Source organism: Lampetra planeri, chromosome 55 (genome assembly GCF_965212315.1).
Source record: "Lampetra planeri chromosome 55, kcLamPlan1.2.h2, whole genome shotgun sequence".
In the NCBI taxonomy this organism is placed as follows: Eukaryota; Metazoa; Chordata; class Hyperoartia; order Petromyzontiformes; family Petromyzontidae; genus Lampetra; species Lampetra planeri.
Window position 1 is genome coordinate 5,219,574 of NC_136161.1, and position 20,591 is coordinate 5,240,164.

The window sequence follows — 20,591 nt, forward strand, 5'->3', positions numbered from 1 at the left end:
CAAAACTTCTGCAGCAAACAATTGCGCGCTCGCTTCAGTTGGCGGTCGACGTTCGAAGGGGACTGCGACCCTCAAAGCAATGAGACCACCCCCGTGGTCGCCCCCCCTCCCAAACCCCCCCCCCCCCCCCCCCGTGTGGCATGGATCAAACAAATCACTCGAGACACCGGTGTATGACAACCAAGAGCATCTTCTTGGTTCTTTCGGTAAAGTCACGTAGAAGGGAAATAATACAATAATTAAAATAAAACATAATAAAATAATTCTCACGACGTTTCGGCCACAACGCAAGCAGCCGTCCTCAGGTGAAGAACAGGTCTGTCGGAAAGACAGCGTCTGACTTATTTAAATATGTTTAATTTTTATTATTTAATTATTTCCCTTCTACATGATGACTTTATCGAAAGAACCAAGAAGATGAATCCCTGCAGTCACGAATGTTGTCGCAGGGTCCTTGGCTCTGACTCCGCGCATTGAATGAATGCCAACATGAGCAGCGAGTGGCATCTGAAGCAGTTCCTCCTCCTGGGTGTCCCCCGTCCAGGAACCGGCACGGAGCTGATAGCAATAAGAACAACGCCAGCCCCCATTCGCCACGGCGTTTGTGCCAGGTTAGGTGCGCTAAAAGATAATATCATGAGAGCCCACATCGTTGTAGCAATTATCGGCAACGGCGGCTAACAGATAGGTGAAATTCCTTCCCGTAGACTATCTGTTAGCCGCCGTTGCCGATCATTGCTACAACGCTGTGGGCTCTCATGATATTATATTTTAGCTGTGACGGTCCCACCGGATGACGGAGACTTGTGTTGCCTCCGAAACGTCGTGATTTATTATTTTATTTCTATTATTACTTCTATTAATTTTCTTTTTTACCTACGTGACTTTACCGAAAAAGCCTAAGAGTAAATCGCTTACAAATAAAGATGCGTAGGAAACGATCGGCGACGAATGATAGCTCAACGAAGTGGCTTATCACGTGGAAATGTGGAGCAGGAAAATAGTCTAAACGCATGCTGGCTGATACATAAAATAACTGCACGGGCCGACTTCCCTCCTCAGCCAAAGTGGCCACCATATCCATCTTTGCTTTTCAATGCTCGATTGGATCAACATGTGGCTGTCTGTAGAAAAAATGTTCCCTGCACCTCTGGCAAATATACGACATCCATGTAAATGTGTTGTGCACCCACCTCACCCGACACAACCATTTAGTAAGGATTGCCACGTGAACAAACCGTGCCAATTAGTTACTATTTCGATTTAAAGCTTTCGTGACTGCAGGGATTCATCTTCTTGGTTCTTTCGGTAAAGTCATACATACTATTAACACTCCTTCCCTTTATTAATGCTACCCCTATCCCCTCCCTTTGATGCTGCTAATCCTGCATAATGCACGGGCATAAGTAGTACTAATCACATACCTGCATTTCCCATATCCCCTCCCTTTGATGCTGTTAATCCTGCATAATGCACGGGCATAAGTAGTACTAATCACATACCTGCATTTCCCATAAATATGCTGAATTCCTCTTGATATGCAAATTATTTTGTCAAGGCGCCCTTTCCCCCCCCTTCCAACCCAGCTTAAATATATGCTCCAAGCATGGTGCTGTTTCATTCAGACGCTGTCGCCTCGACAGACCTGGTTTTCATCTGAGGACGGCTGCTTGCGTTGTGGCCGAAACGTCGTGAGAATGATTTTATTATGTTTTATTTTTATTATTTTATTACTTCCCATCTACGTGGCGACTTTACCGAAAGAACCAAGAAGATGAATTAGTTACTACTTCAGCACTATCGGTGTGTGTGTGTTCGAGAACAATCCCACGACACATTTACAATTTAAGTTAACGACGTTTTGCTGGTGATTACAACGGCCGGCATCATTATGCAATTGTCAGAATTGTGAAGTCTTCCTGTTTCCGGTCTTGAACAGACTGAGGTGCACACTCTATTTAACACATTTGACACTGTGAACCATGATATCATGTTACAAAGTAAAGCAATTCCTACATTTATTGCAGCCATTTTAATGATAAGCAGTAGAATTCTTCTTCTTGGTTCTTTCGGTAAAGTCACGTAGAAGGGAAATAATAAAATAATAATAAAAAACATAATAAAATAATTCTCACGACGTTTCTGTCGGAAATACGCTGTCTGTTCTTCACCTGAGGGCGGCTGCTTGCGTTGTGGCCGAAATGTCGTGAGAATTATTTTATTATGTTTTTTATTATTATTTTATTATTTCCCTTCTACCTGACTTTAGCGAAAGAACCAAGAAGATGAATCCCTGCAGTCACGAAAGCTTTAAATCGAAACATTTGACACTGTGAACCATGATATCATGTTACAAAGTAAAGCAATTCCCACATTTATTGCAGCCATTTTAATGATAAGCAGTAGAATTATTATTACAGCGGACCCTCGCCTTAACGATATTTCGATTAACGATCCGTCTCCCATAGGGTCCCATTGTTTCAATTAACGATACTTATTTTCAATTAGCGATATGTTTGCCATATCACGCGGCCACCAATTTCGGCCAATCGGTGTGCTCCTGGACTCAGCAGGCCTCAGCCAATCAGCGACGCCCTTCCATCTATTTTCTTAGCCTAAGCCCCCAATCTTGTTAGCTGAAGGTAACAATGTTTATTTTTTGCTCTATTTACGCACCTTTTTATTTTCTATTTATTTATTATTTATCCGTGCTTATTTTCGTATTACTGCTTGAACATGTTGTTATAACGTTTATTTATTAAAATTGCACGTTTAAATATTAAAAAACGATGTTTTTTTTAGGGTGAATAAGTTCAACATCCAATCTTCTTGGAACAAATTAAGCCTCTCACATTTATTTGCTCTATTCTATTAATGATAATTTCAATTAACGGTGGATTTCGTGGAACCAATTAATATCGTTAACCGACGGAACACTGTATTATACTCATCGTACTATATATATGAAAAATGTATAATACATTACTAATGTAATTATAACTGTTCTGTTTTTGTTCCCCACAGGGCAGATCAATTGTGCAAAGTTAATAACGGACGGCGCTGTGACTACGAGGACAACCTGAAAAGGAATGTCACACATCGTGTTCACAAGAATTGATTTGCCAGCAATACTTCAGTGACAAAGATACGGGCATGCCAGTCGTGTGGCAACGGACGACTAAATAGCTGTTTTACATTTTTGAGCCAATTTCCTGTACTGAGCCCATTACATGCATCTGTTGTGAGTGCGTCTATGATCGCCCCTCTTGTTAACAAAAGTGACAGGCCAATTACCTTGAAGAGGAGTTTGGGTAAATGTGTTATTCCTTTTAATGCAATCAATTGACATTGGCGGATTGTCCGGGAATGCAACATCATACTTTTGTAAGTGAAGTAATAATCGTTGACATTTGTGAAGTGGCGCATCTCATCCGTAGATCGCCACCACCGATGCTCGCCGTGTAAGGAAAGCCAGGAGATAAACAGAACCTGCGGGGTACACGGCCGCAACTAGGCGTGAGATAAAAGCGAATTTACTCACCCACTCACTCACCCACTTACCTACTCACTCGCCCACCCATCCATTCACTCAACCACTTACCCACCCCACCTACTCACCCACTCACTAACCCACTCCCTCAGAGCCAGAGAAAAGGGCCAGAAAATAGGGGATAAAGACCAGTTTACAGAAGTGACTTTTAAAGACGGACAAACGTATCTGACGTTTTGTCCAAAGTTTGGGAGCTGCACAGTGGTAAAAGCCTGATCATCCCACTAAATAAGCATTCACCCTTAAAGGCGGAGGTCTCTGTAAGAATTCTAGGGCCAGCTGTCTCTCTTGATAATATAAAGCTGCAGGTCAGACGTGAAGCACTGATTTTCGAATTCACTTTCATTCCACATTTCATAGAGGCCGCATTGAAAGCCGACGACATTACCGCACCGCACATTCGCGGTCACATTTGCGTGTACCCGCAAAGGCTCCGAAAAGTCATGACTCAAATTGGCAACGCGACCGCGAACGTCACCGCGAACGTCGACAGCGGCGCGTGGTCGCCCTGGTGTTTTACACCATCTTCCAGATTGTCAATCTCGTCATGACGGTCCCTTCCCTGTCTTTATTTCTGTCCATCACCATCACGATTTTCACCGAAATGAAGCTACGGGAGAAGTCGCGCTACATTCTCTTCGCCAATCTCCTCGCGTGCGACACCTTCTTCCTGCTTTTCTCCACCGTCATCTCGACGTTAATTTGGCTACAAACAAATTTAAGTTTGACGTCGTGCAACGTGAACACCGTGCTCAGCACAATTCTGAACCATAGCGGGGTTCTGTGCGTCACGCTCATGTCCGTGGAGCGATACGTGGCCATTTGCCACCCCTTCCATCACCCCCGCTGGTTCAGCCACCGCAAAACGCTTCAGTTCTTGGCCGTAATTTGGTCCGTCGCTTCAGTGTTCCCGCTGGCGTGCGGCGCTCTGGTCTTCACAAGCGGCGTGACCGTGAGCAACACGCGGACTTGTTCCACGTATCTGACCGACATCCTGATGCCCAACCCCATGGCAATCACGGTGCTCAGACTATTTCCAAGCATCGTAATTTTCACGGTCTGCATCATTGCGCTGATCTTCACTTACTTCAATATAATGATGGCCGCTAGAAAGGCGTCCGATGATGCGTCTAAGGCGAAACGAGCCAAGCAAACTGTGATATTACACGGCCTGCAGTTGTTTCTGTATCTATGTTCACTTGGTAACAGATTATTTGAAATCGTTTTTGCTATAATCACATCAAATCTTTACGTGTTGACAATATTAAGGTTATGCAATTATTTATTTCTTTATTATAGCTCAAGGTTTTTTGTTCCCTTAATTTACGGATTACGTGATAAACAACTTAGGCAGTGTCTTAGGAAGAAGTTTACCTGTCACTACAATCGGGTGGCTACATTTTAAACTGCATGCAACAAGATGAACGTGAATCCACCATTCGTAATGCTTTTAAACTTGGTTTTAGTTAAATTGTCTAAATATCTGTGTCTTCGTCTAAATGTATGTATGTTGAACTTCTTTCGCACCGTACATATCCAGCCTCGCTAATCAGATGTGCGGGGGAAGGACAACAAACTAAACACAAACAGCACTTCTATAGAAATGAGTTTTCAATTTCGAAAATCAGTTTTTAATCCAGAAATTCGTTTTCAAATGAGATGTAATATTTTTAGGCTGGTAAGTTGTTCAAAGATATTCATCTATTCATATAAAGTAGATTTATGTTAATATTGTAATATCGTAAAGTTGTAGGCAGATGGTTGATGTGAATTAAAATAATAATAATAATAATAATTGTCTTTCGAAAAAGGGCGTCACATACAAGAGACTCTTGATTATTCGCAGTGCGGTTTTTTCCAATTTGCAGATTAACCACGCACCTGAGATTTTGACATAAATTAATAACTCGTGGATTTTCCCTGAAGCTCAAATTAGTAACCTAAAAAACAGTTACACATTGTTATTCTGGGAAATGTTTATTGAAAGTAACGTGCTTAAACCGAACAAATATTTTGCTCCGGTTAATCCAAAGTACACGCGATTGCCTCTGCAGTACAGGAGTTGCTATATCTTAACAACAGTGGGCGGAGTTAGATCGATGTTGATTCGCGTGGCTCTGCTGTCAATCCACTTCGCGGGCTGAGACTTCTGCTGGGCGGGAGTCCAGGAAAATGTTATTACTGAGCACGTGCATCGATCGGCCGATTCCTTTTCTGCAAAATTTTGTTTTGTTCATTAACAAACTAAATTTTCTAAACTTAAACGATTTTTTTTTGGCATGGAGATTCCGCGTAAAATCTAAATATTTTTGGATTATCCGCGATTTTGAATGCTCCGCGGCCGTCCTCCACGTCATTAGCACGGACAATCGAGAGTCTACTGTACGTACATCTTCTTGGTTCTTTCGGTAAAGTCACGTAGAAGGGAAATTATAAAATAATAAAAATAAAACATAATAAAATAATTCTCACGACGTTTCGGCCACAATGCAAGCAGCCGTCCTCAGGTGAAGAACAGGTCTGTCGGAAAGACAGACCTGTTCTTCACCACAACGCAAGCAGCCGTCATTCAAACGCTGTCTTTCCGACAGACCTGTTCTTCACCTGAGGACGGCTGCTTGCGTTGTGGCTGAAACGTCGTGAGAATTATTTTATTATGTTTTATTTTTATTATTTTATTATTTCCATTCTACGTGACTTTATCGAAAGAACCAAGAAGATGAATCCCTGCAGTCACGAAAGCTTTAAATCGAAATGTACGTACATGCTCACGATCCCCACCTATGTAAAGCAGTGAGCCCCATTTCTCCCCTTCCTCTAAACCCAAGAGCTTTGAGAGTTTTGTGATTTTCGTCCGTGGAGTTTCTGTGCCCCCCCCCGCCCACCTCCCCCCGTCGCGGTTTGTGCTCTGTACCGGGCTCATGTTGAAATACAATAAAAAAAAATCGTCGAATATCAAAATACCTAACACTTATAGGAAAAATAGCGTTAGAAGGCACAGACGTGTATTTCGTTTAAACATAATGGTATCGTATTACTGTGTAAACCTACCTTTAATATTTATTCACGTAAATATCAGTAAACCCTCTCCATTTGTTCTTGAAAATGCACGTAAATGCTGAAATCGCGAATGCAGAAACCTCGTTCAATGGGGAAAAATGCGGGTTACTTTCCTGGTACGAGTTAACATGGGGGGTAAACGTTTTATAGAAATTACTGCAATCAAATAAATAAAACATTATGAAGAACAATGTGTTTTTGATTACCTTTGATGATGACGATTTGGCGACGATGGTTGAAGGTGGCGCGATGATGGTCAGGAATTCAGGAGGATGACTCTTCGGGAGACGCAGGCGTTTGGTGAGAAGATAAAATTAAAATTAATAAAAAATAAAATAATAATACATCACGACGTTTCGGAGTCAACACAAGTCTCCGTCATCAGGTGGGACCGTCACAGCCAAATTTACTGTATCAAGTGATGTATCAAGTGATGTATCAAGTGATACAGCAAATCTGGATGTGACGGTCCCACCTGATGACGGAGACGTGTGTTGCCTCCGAAACGTCGTGATTTATAATTATTTTATTTATTATTAATTTTTATTTCATTTTTTACCTACGTGACTTTACCGAAAAAACTAAGAGTATTAAGAACAAGCGTATTTGCTCCATTTGTAATAAAAGAGCGCCATTTACTGAATTATTGTGGGGGTTACATTACTTATCATACGGTTTATCCATAGTAGGGATTATGTCTGGGGTAAAGGTGATTGGGCGGATCTACCAGGGAAGCCTCTGGAACGTTCCCGAAGGTTCCAGGCGGGGCGTGGCCAGAGGCGGGGCGTGGCCAGAGGCGGGGCTTGGCCAGAGGCGGGGCGTGGCCAGAGGCGGGGCGTGGCTAGAGGCGGGGCGTGGCCAGAGGCGGGGCTTGGCCAGAGGCGGGGCGTGGCCAGAGGCGGGGCGTGGCCAGAGGCGGGGCTTAGCCTACGGGGAGCGAATATAAGCCGGGAGCCATTTTCAACGTTGGAGCCAGAGGTCGCAAACGGATTTTGATTCCTTACCAGTACCCGGCCGCACCAGGGTCGCACACGGGTACCCGTACCCGGCCGTACCAGTACCCTACCCGTACCCGGGTATCGGGTACCCGATTGCGACCTCTGGGATGAAGCCATGTTGCAGGCGCGGGTGGGTTTATTCTAGGAACTTGAATTGTGAGAAGAGACAAGACGTTGGGAAATTAGTGACAAACAGTTACTCACCAGTGACTCACGGTCTACCCGTACCCGGCCGCATCAGGGTCGCAAACGGGTACCCGTACCCGGCCGGGTACGGGTAGCCGGGTATCGGGTAGGGTATGGGTATCGGGCACCCGGTTGCGATCTCTGGTTGGAGCCATCTTGAATGCGATGAGGGGGAGGAGTGGTGGGAAGGCGTCCAGGAGGAGAAGGTCTCGATATCCATGACTCCACAGATGGATGTGGAGGTTTCTTACCGGTAGATTCCACTTTCGGTAGCTTCACTCGCTATCTACTGGCATCCTCCCATTTCCAAATTATTTTGCGACCAACCTTTGCCATTTGGTCCAAATCCCTCACTCTTTTTTCTTTAGCAGCTCCCGAATTAACCTTCCATCTCCCTCCGTAGTCTCCGGGCAGGGGGGATGGGGGGGGGGGGAGCACGATAGTGCTTTGGCTTGAAAGTCTTTCTCTTGTGGTTTCCGGTCGATGATGGTCACCTGTTCAAGGGCATCGCAGATTAGACGAGCACCCTCGACCGCTGCTTCTCCCCTCGTCAGATACAGTCCCTCGGGTCGTGTTACGTCGCAAGCAGAGGTCGCAAACGGGTTTTGATTTCTTACCCGTACCAGTGCCCGGCCGCACCAGGGTCGCAAACGGCTACCCGTACCCGTACCCGGCCGGGTATGGGTAGCCGGGTATCGGGTAGGGTAAGGGTATCGGGTACTCGGTTGCGACCTCTGGTCGCAAGGTGGCTCCTCTGCCTCCGCTTGTAACTCGCGATCCTCCTCTCGCTCCCACCTGCGGGACTGAGTCCCTGACTCCCATCGTTCTTTGTTGGGGGTCCGCTATCTGCCTCAAGGGTTCTTCTTCAACTGAGTCTCAGGTCCTTTGGCTTCAGTGCCGTTCTCCCCTTTTTGTGATGCGTTGGGTCCTCGTCAATAGCTTCTCAATTTGCTCACCTGTGTATGCAGTGTTCCCGTGTTGTTTGGTTACGCCGGTTTCATCTTCTTCTTGGGTGTGTTCTATGTGGAGTAAACCCATGTCGCTGTACTCACTGAGTGTCACCAGTGCAATGACCGAGTTCCAGTCATAAAATCCGTTTTCGAATACTTTTATTTTCACATGAGTGTATATCGTCGTCATTTGCAACCGTATAACGAAATCCATTTAAAAAAAAGACATCTATTTAAATTTTGTATGTACTTACTGTATGTTGACCGTCTTTCGCACTTTTCGTATCCAACTGTGCCAATCGGAGATGTGGAAATATGTTGTTGAATTAAACATTAACCCATGCTCTGGTCTTGCCTCCGCTGTCTCACATATTCTTCCATTTCACTATCTCCACACCACGTTCCTCAAAAGCACAGCCATTCCCACGGTCACCCCTTCCCTGTGATTGCCCACATTTCCACTCTGCCACGGCATTCCTCGAAAGGCACAGCTCATAGGTCGCAACCGGGTACCCGATACCCGTTTGCGACCCTGGTGCGGCAGGGTACGGGTACGGGTAGGCCGTGAGTCACTGGTGAGTAACCGTTTGCCACTCATTTCCTAACGTCTTGTCTCTTCTCACAATTCAAGTTCCTAGAATCATCCCACCCGCACCTGCAACATGGCTTCATCCCAGAGGTCGCAATCAGGTACCCGATACCCGTACCACACCCGTACCCGGCCGGGTACGGTTGGGGTACGGGTACGGCTTGGTACGGGTACGGGTACCCGTTTGCGACCCTGGTGCGGCCGGGTACGGGTACGGGTAAGGAATCAAAACCCGTTAGCGACCTCTGGCACAGCTATTCACATGGTCACCCTCCTTCCCCGTGATTCCCCACTCCGGCTCAGCTTCTTCTGATTGAGCGTCAGCTCTCTGTACGTACGCATGTAGTTCTACGTATGTTTGACTTCTTTCGCACCATACTGGAGCCAACCCTGCTCGTCGGAAGGTGCGGGAGAAATCTCCGCCCTGGTGTCAGTCACCACATTTAGTGATGCACGACGAGGGGGAGTGGTTTACTTTACATTATGAGGAGGAGCTTTCCTTCACGTGCCTCTCCTCCGCATGCCACTTAAAGGCGAGGGCCTCCGGATTCTCAATGACTTTTCTCAAATTGGATTTCGCATAGCAGTAGTGTATAAGCTAAGTACATAATTATTTAGATTGTAAATCGAAAGTTTGCTAGATTTCCGCTACATGTGTACTCTTTTCCTAGTCGGGAAACAAGAGAAAACCTGTAAACGTGTCGTCGCGATAACCGGGTTGGTAATAGAGACCAACGTAAGGGCTTTGCGATTGAACCCACACCTCATCTCCCTCCTTCAGCTTCATCACTGAACCCCCGCTCATGGCCATGGAATGAATGGCAGCGTGAAAGTCAATGCAACTATTGGAGATCTTGCTCCCATTCTTCATGATGGACAGACATATGGTGGTTTCGCGAACGTGTGCGTGTATCACAAAGTAGTAGGTGCCGGGATGAACGCATGTGAACTTTCCAGTTAAGGGATTGTAGTGGTTTTGCTCGTTCGAGATGACGATGTCGTACTTAATGGGTGAATCCGCTGGAGGCTTTGAGGAAGAGATCTTGGCAGTGAAGGCTGACTTTGGCAGCGTTGAAAAGTCTATTTTGTCTGCCTTCGGGCCGGGAAGTCCTGGAGGTCCAATTGGCCCGTCCGCTCCGCTGGGTCCGATCTTTCCGGGAAATCCTTAAATAAATGAAAACACAACATGCTTTACTGTATACTGTTTTAAAACAGTCTGCCTCAGCAGCAGACCATGCTTTCCCACCTGATGACGGACGCTTGTGTTGCGCCCGAAACGTCGTGATTTATTTTATTTTATACCCACGTAACTTTACCGAAAGAACCAAAGAGTATGGATTCCTGCAGTCACAAAATCTTAAAATCAAGATACAACATGCTTTGTTATTACACTTCCTGTGTAATTATGTAAACAAATACATAGTACATTTCTTAAACTATTAGAAGCGACCTGGCTATCACAAATGATAGCTCAACGAAGTGGCTTATCATCCCGTGGAAATATATAACGGCCAACATGGAGAACACGCAGACTACAAATATACAGCAGCAGCAGGCGTCAGAGTTTAGACCTGAACCGACGACCTCCTGTACACCAGGCGAGGTAGTTAACATCTTCTAGCCACGTGGCTAGGAGATTTTGCCGTTTGTTGTCCCAGAGGTTCGCGGTTGGAGCCCCACGGCTGCCCTGGTCAATACTGCGGGAGTAACGAGCTACTTCACAGATGGACGTTAAAGATCACGCGACGTTTAAAAAACCGAAAGTGGTAGGCCATGCGTCTTACATTATATATCGTACCTATATTTACATAGCAGTACCACATTTCAAGGTGCTTGCCAAAAACAAATGTACAAATTGCACGTAAAAGTACTGATGGTGTAGTTGTGGTGACAGGATAACAGGCGGGAGAGGTAAAAGGTGGGTTTGTGGTAGTGCTAGGGTAGGGGTAGTGATAGTGGTTGGGGTAGTGATAGGGTTGTGGTAGTGATAGGGGTTGTGGTAGTGATAGTGGTTGTGGTAGTGATAGAGTTGTGGTAGTGATAAGGTTGGGGTCGTGATAGGAGTTGGGGTAGTGATATTGATTGGGGTAGTGATAGGGGTTGGGGTAGGGGTTGGGGTAGTGATATTGGTTGGGGTAGTGATAGGGGTTGGGTAATGATAGGGCTGGGGTAGTGATAGGGGTTGGTGTAGTGATAGGGGTTGGGATAGTCATAGGGGTTGGGGTAGTGATAGGGGTTGGGGTAGTGATAGGGGTAATGATAGGGGTTGGTGTAGTGATAGGGGTTGGGATAGTCATAGTGGTTGGGGTAGTGATAGTGGTTGGGGTAGTGATAGGGTTTGGGGTAGTGATAGGGGTTGGGGTAGTGATAGGGGTTGGAGTAGTGATAGTGGTTGTGGTAGTGATAGGGGTTGGGGTAGTGATAGGGGTTGGGGTAGTGATAGGGGTTGGAGTAGTGATAGTGGTTGTGGTAGTGATAGGGTTGGGGTAGTGATAGGGGTTGGGGTAGTGATAAGGTTGGGGTAGTGATAGTGGTTGGGGTAGTGATAGGAGTTGGGGTAGTGATATTGATTGGGGTAGTGATAGGGGTTGGGGTAGTGATAGGGCTGGGGTAGTGATAGGGGTTGGGGTAGTGATAGTGTTTGTGGTAGTGATAGTGGTTGGGGTAGTGATAGGGGTTGGGGTAGTGATAGGGGTTGGGGTAGTGATAGGGAGGCACAGAGAGGGACGGTGTGAGCGTCAATTGTCAAATACATCCCAACATTTAAAAAAAGATAAGTAATATTAAATAAAAACTATTTTGTAAAACACGCTTTTATGAAATGTACTAGTAATGGAAGATCTCCACGACTCCAGGAAGTGCCATAACGTAAGGGACCGTGGCCAATTACAGCCAACATCAGTTGACCATGGACAATTAGACCCAAGCCGAAACATAACATATAAAAAATAATGTTTAAAAATACATATTTTTTATTTTTTTATGATAGAATAGAGTATTGTCATCAGCATGACACAAGTATACCAAGTTTTGCAGTCATTGGGAAGTGGTCCCTTTCCAGTTGACGCTCAAGTCTATAATTTCACCAAAATATATAAAACGTTGCTGGCGAAGAGTTTACCTGGTTCACCTCGGCTTCCTGCAGCACCAGGGTCACCTCTTGGTCCAGACTGACCTGCAAATCCCACAACACAAATTCATATGTTTGCTCCAATGTCTAATGTCAATGTTATAATATTACAATTGAACCTCATGGCGGGACCCTAGGGCCCAGAATTAACTGAAGTAAAACTCATCTTCTTGGTTCTTTCGGTAAAGTCACGTAGAAGGGAAATAATGTATTAATTACTGTTAGTAGCTCAGCTTATTGGAGAGTATATTTAGTATACTGATGATACTATGTAGTTTATACTTTAGTTGTTTACGTGGTGGTATAGTTACTGCAGCTACATACTATTAACATTCCTTCCCTTTATTAATGCTTCCCCCTATCCCCTCCCTTTGATGCTGCTAATCCTGCATAATGCAGGGGCATAATATGACTTTAAACCCCCCGCCAAACCCACTACGCATTTCACAAGTAGTACTAATCGCATATCTGCATTTCCCATAAATATGCTAAAATTCCTCTTGATATGCAAATTCCTTTGTCAGGGCGCCCTTCCCGCTCCATCCCAGCTTAAATAGACGCTCCAAGCCTGGGGTGTGTCATTCAGACTCTGTCTTCTCGACAGACCTGCTCTTCACCTGAGGACGGCTGCTTGCGTTGTGGCCGAAACGTCGTGAGAATAATTTTATTATGTTTAATTTTATTATTTTCCCTTCTACGTGACTTTACCGAAAGAACCAAGAAGATGAATCCCTGCAGTCACGAAAGCTTTAAATTGAAGTAAAACTCTTCCTTTGTTAATGCTACTCCCTGCACCCTCCCTTGGTGCTGCTGATCCTGCATAATGCATGGGCATAATATGACTTTGAAACACCCCCGCCCACCTCCTACGCATTTCCCATGAATATGCTAAATTCCTCTTGATATGCACATTCTTTTTGTTAAGGCGCTCTTCTTCCACCTCCAACCCAGCTTATATATAAGCTCCTAGCTTGGCAGTGTCTCATTCTTCACCTGAAGACGGCTGCTTGCGTTGTAGCCGAAACGTCGTGAGAATTATTTTATTTTATTATGTTTTATTTTTATTATTTTATTACTTCCCTTCTACGTGACTTTACCGAAAGAGCCAAGAAGATGAACTCTTAATTTATTTATTTTTGTCGACTCCTTCCCACCGCGCACATCAACACCGCGACCCACCTGGCACAGATCATTACGTTGTCACGTCGAACAAGCGCAGTGAGGACAAATGCGCAGAAGAGCTGAACAAGCGAAACTTTGATTAGCGCATCGTGTAGAGCTCATACTAGATTCGAAGCTTTCGTGACTGCAGGAATTACTCTTTGGTTCTTTCGGTAAAGTCACGTAGAATATAAAATCAAATAATAATAGAAGACGACGTTTCGGTTGCAACTAAAGGCCGACCAAAATTCGGTTTCGGTTTCGGCGCCGAAAGTTGGCAAATGGCCTCTTTCGGCATTGTTTCTGTTTTGGCTGAAGCCAAAAAGTTAACTTTCGGTCTAGTTTCGGTTTTGGCTGAAAGTACATTTTTCACTTTCGGTTTACTTTCGGTTTACTTTCGGTTTCGGCCGAAACCAGAAATTCAGTTTCGGTCGGCCTCTAGTTGCAACACAAGCAGTCATCATCAGGTAAGAATGCTTTCTCAAACTTTGGATTTATTGCTCTAAACCATTTTCTTGCTCTAAGAATGCTTTCTCAAACTTTGGATTTGCTTGCTCTAAACCATTGTCTCTCCTCTGGCCACTGTGGTCCAGAATTCCACGCTGCTCCCTCCTTGTCCCCTCGTTTGTCTGCTGGTCCCCTCGTGTGTCCGCCTCCCCAGTCCTCTCTCTACTCCGGCCCCTCCCCACTCTCTCTATTTAAGGCCTCGGCACAGATTCGTTGTCCTTCTATTTGTCTTGGTGTGTGTCTCGCTCGGTGTGTCTCTCCAAGTGTGTCTGCCCATGTTGTTTCCGTGTCTGTGCGACGAATGATTGCTCGCTGTACACCCTCTTACCTTCTTTTCCATCCCTGCCCATGGGACCAGGCTGCCCGGGAGTTCCTGGAATCCCCGGCAGTCCATTCTGCCCCGAGCAATGGCCTTGAACTGTGTTGTATTGCGGCTCTGCGAGGGCGCTGAGAAGAGTCGCCGCAAGTAGCGACCATAGGAAGTACATCGTTGTCCTGCGACAGTGAGATGCGGTCAAACGAGACGTGGGCCAAAGTCAGTTGCGCCAACCCAATAATCCCCAAAATCGCTCGACTTCTTCTTGGTTCTTTCGGTAAAGTCACGTAGAATGGAAAATAATAAAATAATAAAAATCAAACATGATAAAATAATTCTCACGACGTTTCGGCCAGACCTGTTCTCCACCTGAGGATGGCTGCTTGCGTTGTTCTCCACCTGAGGACGGCTGCTTGCGTTGTGGCCGAAACGTCGTGAGAATTATTTTATGATGTTTTATTTTTATTATTTTATTATTTCCATTCTACGTGACTTTACCGAAAGAACCAAGAAGATGAATCCCCTGCAGTCACGAAAGCTTTAAATCTAAATGTTTTAGACTAATTTCAGGGTGCTGATTCCAGATCTGATCTCAGATTTGCGCTATCACATCTTATTTTTATGCTATTGGGATACCCCATTTTCATTGATTTTACCCGAAATTAACTCTGTCACTTATGATTGCAAGTTGTTGCGAGTCCGTGACTGCTTTAGTGTTAAAATATGGTGCTGTATTTTTAGGATAGTGTGTTTATAATATAATTCTATGTAGATATCCACATTTATTTAATATTTTTCTTCTGCAGTTTTTATTGAAATTGCAATATTTGATATCTCAAAAACCTGATGTGATAGACAAAAACTGATGCCAGATTTGGAATCAGCACCCCAAACTTACCTTAAAACCGTTGGAAAATACCTTATGCCAGAAAAAGTGTGTTGACCAGTGTGATCCTTCACCTCGTGGCTTTCCGCTGAACGCGCCGCCTGGGCAGACGGTGAACGCTGCAGTCACAGACACTCGTGAACGGGACGCTGCCAACAGCGCACTGAGTCGAGTTAGCCGCGGCTCTGCCTGGTGGTTTGCGTCTATTTAATGTTTGCTGGCGGGGGGGTGCACGAGAGGTTATCCTAAAACAAACATCAACTGCGTTTTGTATTCATGGATCCACCGCCCATCCCCCTCTTCCTCTATGGTCAAAGGTGGGGGGGGGGCTTGAAATATTGAGGTTTAAAGAAAATAACAAAAAATGTACGTGACTTTACCGAAAGACTCAAATAATACGAATTCCTGCAGTCACGAAAGCTTTAAGTCACGATTTATACTAGTAACTAAGCAATGACGATTGCTTGTGTTGCGATCGAAACGTCGTAGATTTGTTTTATTTTCTTTGAACCTATCTACGTGATTTTACTGAAAGACTCAAAGAATATGAATTCCTGCAGTCACGAAAGCTTTAAGTCACGATTTATGCGAGTAACTTTTGACGTGTATTGTTTACGTGACAAGCTTTACCGGCTGTCGGATGGTGGAGGGTTACGACACATTTGTACTTACGCGATCTAACCTAAAATCTTTTATCATGAATATTGATCGCGAAAGTCTGCTACGCGTTAACAAACCAACCCGTTCCCACGTTTTCCATTCCCTTTTAGCCCTCTTCTCCACCAATCAGCTCATATTCTTAGGTTTTTTCGGTAAAGTCACGTAGGTAAAAAAATAAAATTTATAAAAGTTAAATAAAAATAAAATAAAATTTCCTGGCAGCGATTTCAGCCGCATCATCTCTACATAACAAAAGGCTCAGTCCCATTTACACGGCACCTTTACATCATCCGCGCCTAGTTTACACAACAAAGGCTCATTCCTAACAGCGTGCTTCAGCCGCACCGAACCTCACAACAATAATATTCAGGGCCTACCTTGGCTCCTCCCACTCTCAACCAGCATATATATATAAATACGTTTTTTGTTGGAATTTCTCTCACTTGATACAGCTATCGTGCTGTGACTGTTCCACCTGAAGACGGAAGCTTGTGTTGCCTCCGAAACGTCGTGATTTTTATTTTATTTTTTATTTTACTTTTATTAATTTACATTTTTTACCTACGTGACTTTACCGAAAACAACCTAAGAATATGAGTGTCAACCACTCACCCATCGGATTGCGTGACGTGCACGTCAGAGCTCACACCCCCGATCTCCATTCGATGCCCGAGCGTGCCGTGTGTGCGCGACTTGAGTGACCCCTGACCTCCGACCCTGTGGTGCGAGTGTGTGAGGATGGGTGAGGCGTCCTCTACACGTACGAACAATTTATCCCTCCGCATTACACAGACCAATTCTATTAGCCATGTTTGTTTGTTGTAGTACATAGTTAGACTGATGGCCTTAATGATGGCCTTATTCTAAGGTGTCTTGTGGTTGTTGTTGGTTGTTTGACTTGTATCCCACTGGGATTTTTGCACACAGCGTTGGTGTGCGGTGTTTTTTTCTGCAATATTTTGCTGTCTTTTCTTGGATTTTCTGTTTGCACTCAGTCACATATTCACTTTACGATGTTTTTTTGTTCATGTTTTTTGTTTGTTGCGGTTGCACCCGATTCAAGAGCCGAATAGCTCATAGGGCTATACCTAAATAAATGAACTTGAACTTGAACTATCGCTTTACAGCGCCCGTACTCGACTCGCGCCGGGAGCTCGGATCCCCCACGGCAAAGGGAATAAGACAGGTCGTCACGGACTAGCAGAGGCTAATCTCTCTGGTAAAGTTATGACCCAACTGCGCCACGTGGCGATGTAATACAATAAAAGCTGACGCGAAACAAAAAGGGAGTTTTAGTCAAATTCCTCATGCTGTTATTGATTCTGCTCAATCATTTGCCCAATGCAATTTGAGCAATGTCCATGATCAATGTAACCGAAGCTGAAAGTGACTCATCCGAATCTCCAGACAGCTTCGCCCACCGATCTCATGCCGCACTGTTAAAAAACATTTTTTTTAAAGGCATAAAAAAATTATGTTTTTGCAAAGCGAATCAACACAATCGTCTCATTGAGTGTTAGAACATACTGACACTAAACATCTCATTACAAGCACCTCACTTTTGCTCCGTTGACCGTGGGTTTTAAGTTGAAACAGTGGACATTTTCAAGACGGCGGCCCCGAGCAGGTATCGAATTGAAGGGGCAGAATCGATGTCTTGGTGGGCAGAATCGATGTTTGGGATCCAAAATACCTAAACCATATTCTTAGGTTTTTTCGGTAAAGTCGCGTAAGTAAAAACATTTAAATTAATAAAAGTAAAATAAAAATAAGTGATTTTTATTTTATTATCATTTTACTTTTATTAATTTAAATTTTTTACCTACGTGACTTTACCGACAAAACCTAAGAATATGAATCCTTGCAGTCACGAAAGCTTCAAATCTAGAACCTAAACCATACCCCATTTCAACACCGTAACACCATATACGGGCAAAGACACGCCCACTTACAAGTGTCCGCTTTTATTTCATGTCAGCTTTATTCATGTCAGCGTGTATCATCTTACAGTGCGTCTGGGTCATCAGACGTGTGCCGCTACGAGTTGCCACAAACTACCGCAAGGTGCCGCAACCGACCGCACCTTGTCATCACCTTGTCACCATCTGGTAGAGTGCGACCTCGGGAGACATTTATGACCAGCGCCTTCCATCTGTAGTGTGCACTCTCCTCACCAACACGTGGGGATAGGTAACGGTTCCTGTCCCTTTATTCCAACTTCTTCATCATTGTTCCACAGCTCCCTTTACTTCATCCACAGCTCCCTCCTTCATCCACAGCTCTATCTCCTTTATCTACAGCTCTCTCTCTCTCTCTTTGTCACCCACAGCTCCCTCCTTCATCCACAGCTCTATCTCCTTTAGTTACAGCAGAGGTCGCAAATTGGTTTTGATTCCTTACCCGTACCCGTACCCGGTCGCACCAGGGTCGCAAATGGGTACCCGTACCCGTACCCGGCCGGGTACGGGTACCCGTTCCCTACCCGTACCCGTACCCTACCCGAAATGAGTGACAAACCGTTACTCACCAGTGACTCACGGCCTACCCGTACCCGTACCCGGCCGCACCAGGGTCACAAACGGCTACTGGTACTCAGCCGGGTACGGGTAGCCGGGTATCGGGTAGGGTAGCGGGTACCCGGTTGCGACCTCTGATCTACAGCTTTCTCTCTTTGTCACCCACAGCTCCCTCCTTCATCCACAGCTCTCTTTCCCGCATCCACAGCTCCCTCCTTCATCCACAGCTCTCTTTCCCGCATCCACAGCTCCCTCCTTCATTCACAGCTCTCTTCTTCATCAACAGCTCCCTCCTTCATCCACAGCTCTATCTCCTTTATCTACAGCTCCCTCCTTCATCCACAGCTCTATCTCCTTTATCTACAGCTCCCTCCTTCATCCACAGCTCTATCTCCTTTATCTCCAGCTCTCTCTCTTTGTCACCCACAGCTCCCTCCTTCATCCACAGCTCTCTTTCCTGCATTCACAGCTCCCTCCTTCACCCACAGCTCTATCTCCTTTATTTCCAGCTCTCTCTCTCTCTTTGTCACCCACAGCTCCCTCCTTCATCCACAGCTCTCTTTCCTGCATCCACAGCTCCCTCCTTCATCCACAGCTCTCTTTCCCGCATCCACAGCTCCCTCCTTCATTCACAGCTCTCTTCTTCATCAACAGCTCCCTCCTTCATTCACAGCTCTCTTCTTCATCAACAGCTCCCTCCTTCATTCACAGCTCTCTTCTTCATCAACAGCTCTCTCTCTCTCCTCTTCATCATTCCTGCTGACGTCTCCCTCTTATCCCCACGGTACCACAATTCTACCGCAATGTTACCGCAAAGTGTGACAAAGCCACCCACCACCCCTTCCTTCCGCCCCTCCCTCCTAGCCGCTAAACTTTAACTGGCATGTTCTGCAAATGTTTGACCCTAAAGGCTTGTGAACATAGGATGATAACGTTAGTTTGGGGGCTGAAGAGCCAGCAATAGTTTACCAATTACCGGTTTCGTCACAACTGTGGGGCCATTTTGGGCCCTACAAGTAGCTTCTCCGTTCTAGATTTGAAGCTTTCGTGACTGCAAGGATTCATACTCTTAGTTCTTTCGGTAAAGTCACGTAGGTAAAAATGAAATTAAAATTAATTTCACCCTGAAGACGGAAGCTTGTGTTGCCTCCGAAACGTCGTGATTTTGATTGTTTTATTTGTATTAATTTTAATTTCATTTTTACCTACGTGACTTTACCGAAAGAACTTAGAGTATATAGCTTCTCCGTGTTTCTGTCGCTACTGACATTGCCCATAGAGTTACATTACCCATATTGCCCAACCCTCGCTGCCTCCAAAGCGTTGGATCAACAGGCTAGCCACGTGTAGCAGTGTAGCCACCAGCACCACCACCTCCAGTACCACCAAAGACAAAGACACCCCCGTATATAGTCTTAACATATTGTTGGGGCAAGTGCTGTTAGCGAGCACCTATGAAGGGGTGGCACGGCACACGAGGGGGTGGGTGGCCAGCACCTCGCAAGGCCCCCTTTGTCTCCCCAGTGGTGATGTTTACACACCGCATCAGGTACTCGTTTGAGGCCCAGAACCGGTTCAGATAATCGTCACTGGCGTTGGCCGTGAGCGGGAATCGAACTCGGGCTGTCAGATTCGTAGAGCAGCGCGCTAGCTGCTACACTACCACTCCCCAGTGTTACCACCACCACCAGTACCACCAGCACTACCACCAGTACTACCACCAGCACTACCGGCACCACCACCACCCGCTATTGGTTCCCGTCTGTGCCCACGTGGTTGGGGCGAGGTGGGGGAGAAGGGGTTCTGGGCCACGTACAATGACTTGTGGTTTGATTAAACACACTGCGAGCGTAAAGAGAGAGAGACAGAGAGAGGAGAGAAGAGAGAGAGGCGGGGAGTTGTTTTCTTGCTGTGGTTGTCCCACCTGATGACGATTTGCTTGTGTTGCGATTGAAACGTTGTGATCTATCATTACACGCTTTATTTTAACTCACTCTGCCTGTTGTTGTTGTCGTCGTTGTTGTATCTTCAAATCTTGTAACTCAATTTTAACCAATTTCCCAATGTGGTATCGACTGCAAA

At 45.4% G+C, this 20,591-nt stretch overlaps 1 protein-coding gene and 1 long non-coding RNA gene across 2 annotated transcripts; one reads left to right on the forward strand and one right to left on the reverse strand.

Moving 5' to 3' along the window:
• Positions 1-3,993: 3,993 nt before the first annotated feature.
• On the forward strand, positions 3,994-5,104 carry LOC144735547 (odorant receptor 131-2-like). The gene is given in 2 exon segments (XM_078617980.1): positions 3,994-4,045; positions 4,048-5,104. Coding segments are annotated over 2 exon segments (960 nt in total). The 3' UTR covers positions 4,956-5,104.
• Positions 5,105-8,886: 3,782 nt separating this feature from the next.
• LOC144735565 (uncharacterized) lies at positions 8,887-15,536 on the reverse strand. The gene is made up of 4 exons (XR_013588648.1): positions 15,408-15,536; positions 14,460-14,626; positions 12,455-12,508; positions 8,887-10,497 (listed from the first exon to the last, which is right to left on the reverse strand). It is a non-coding gene; the product is annotated as an uncharacterized LOC144735565 (long non-coding RNA).
• Positions 15,537-20,591: the final 5,055 nt, after the last annotated feature.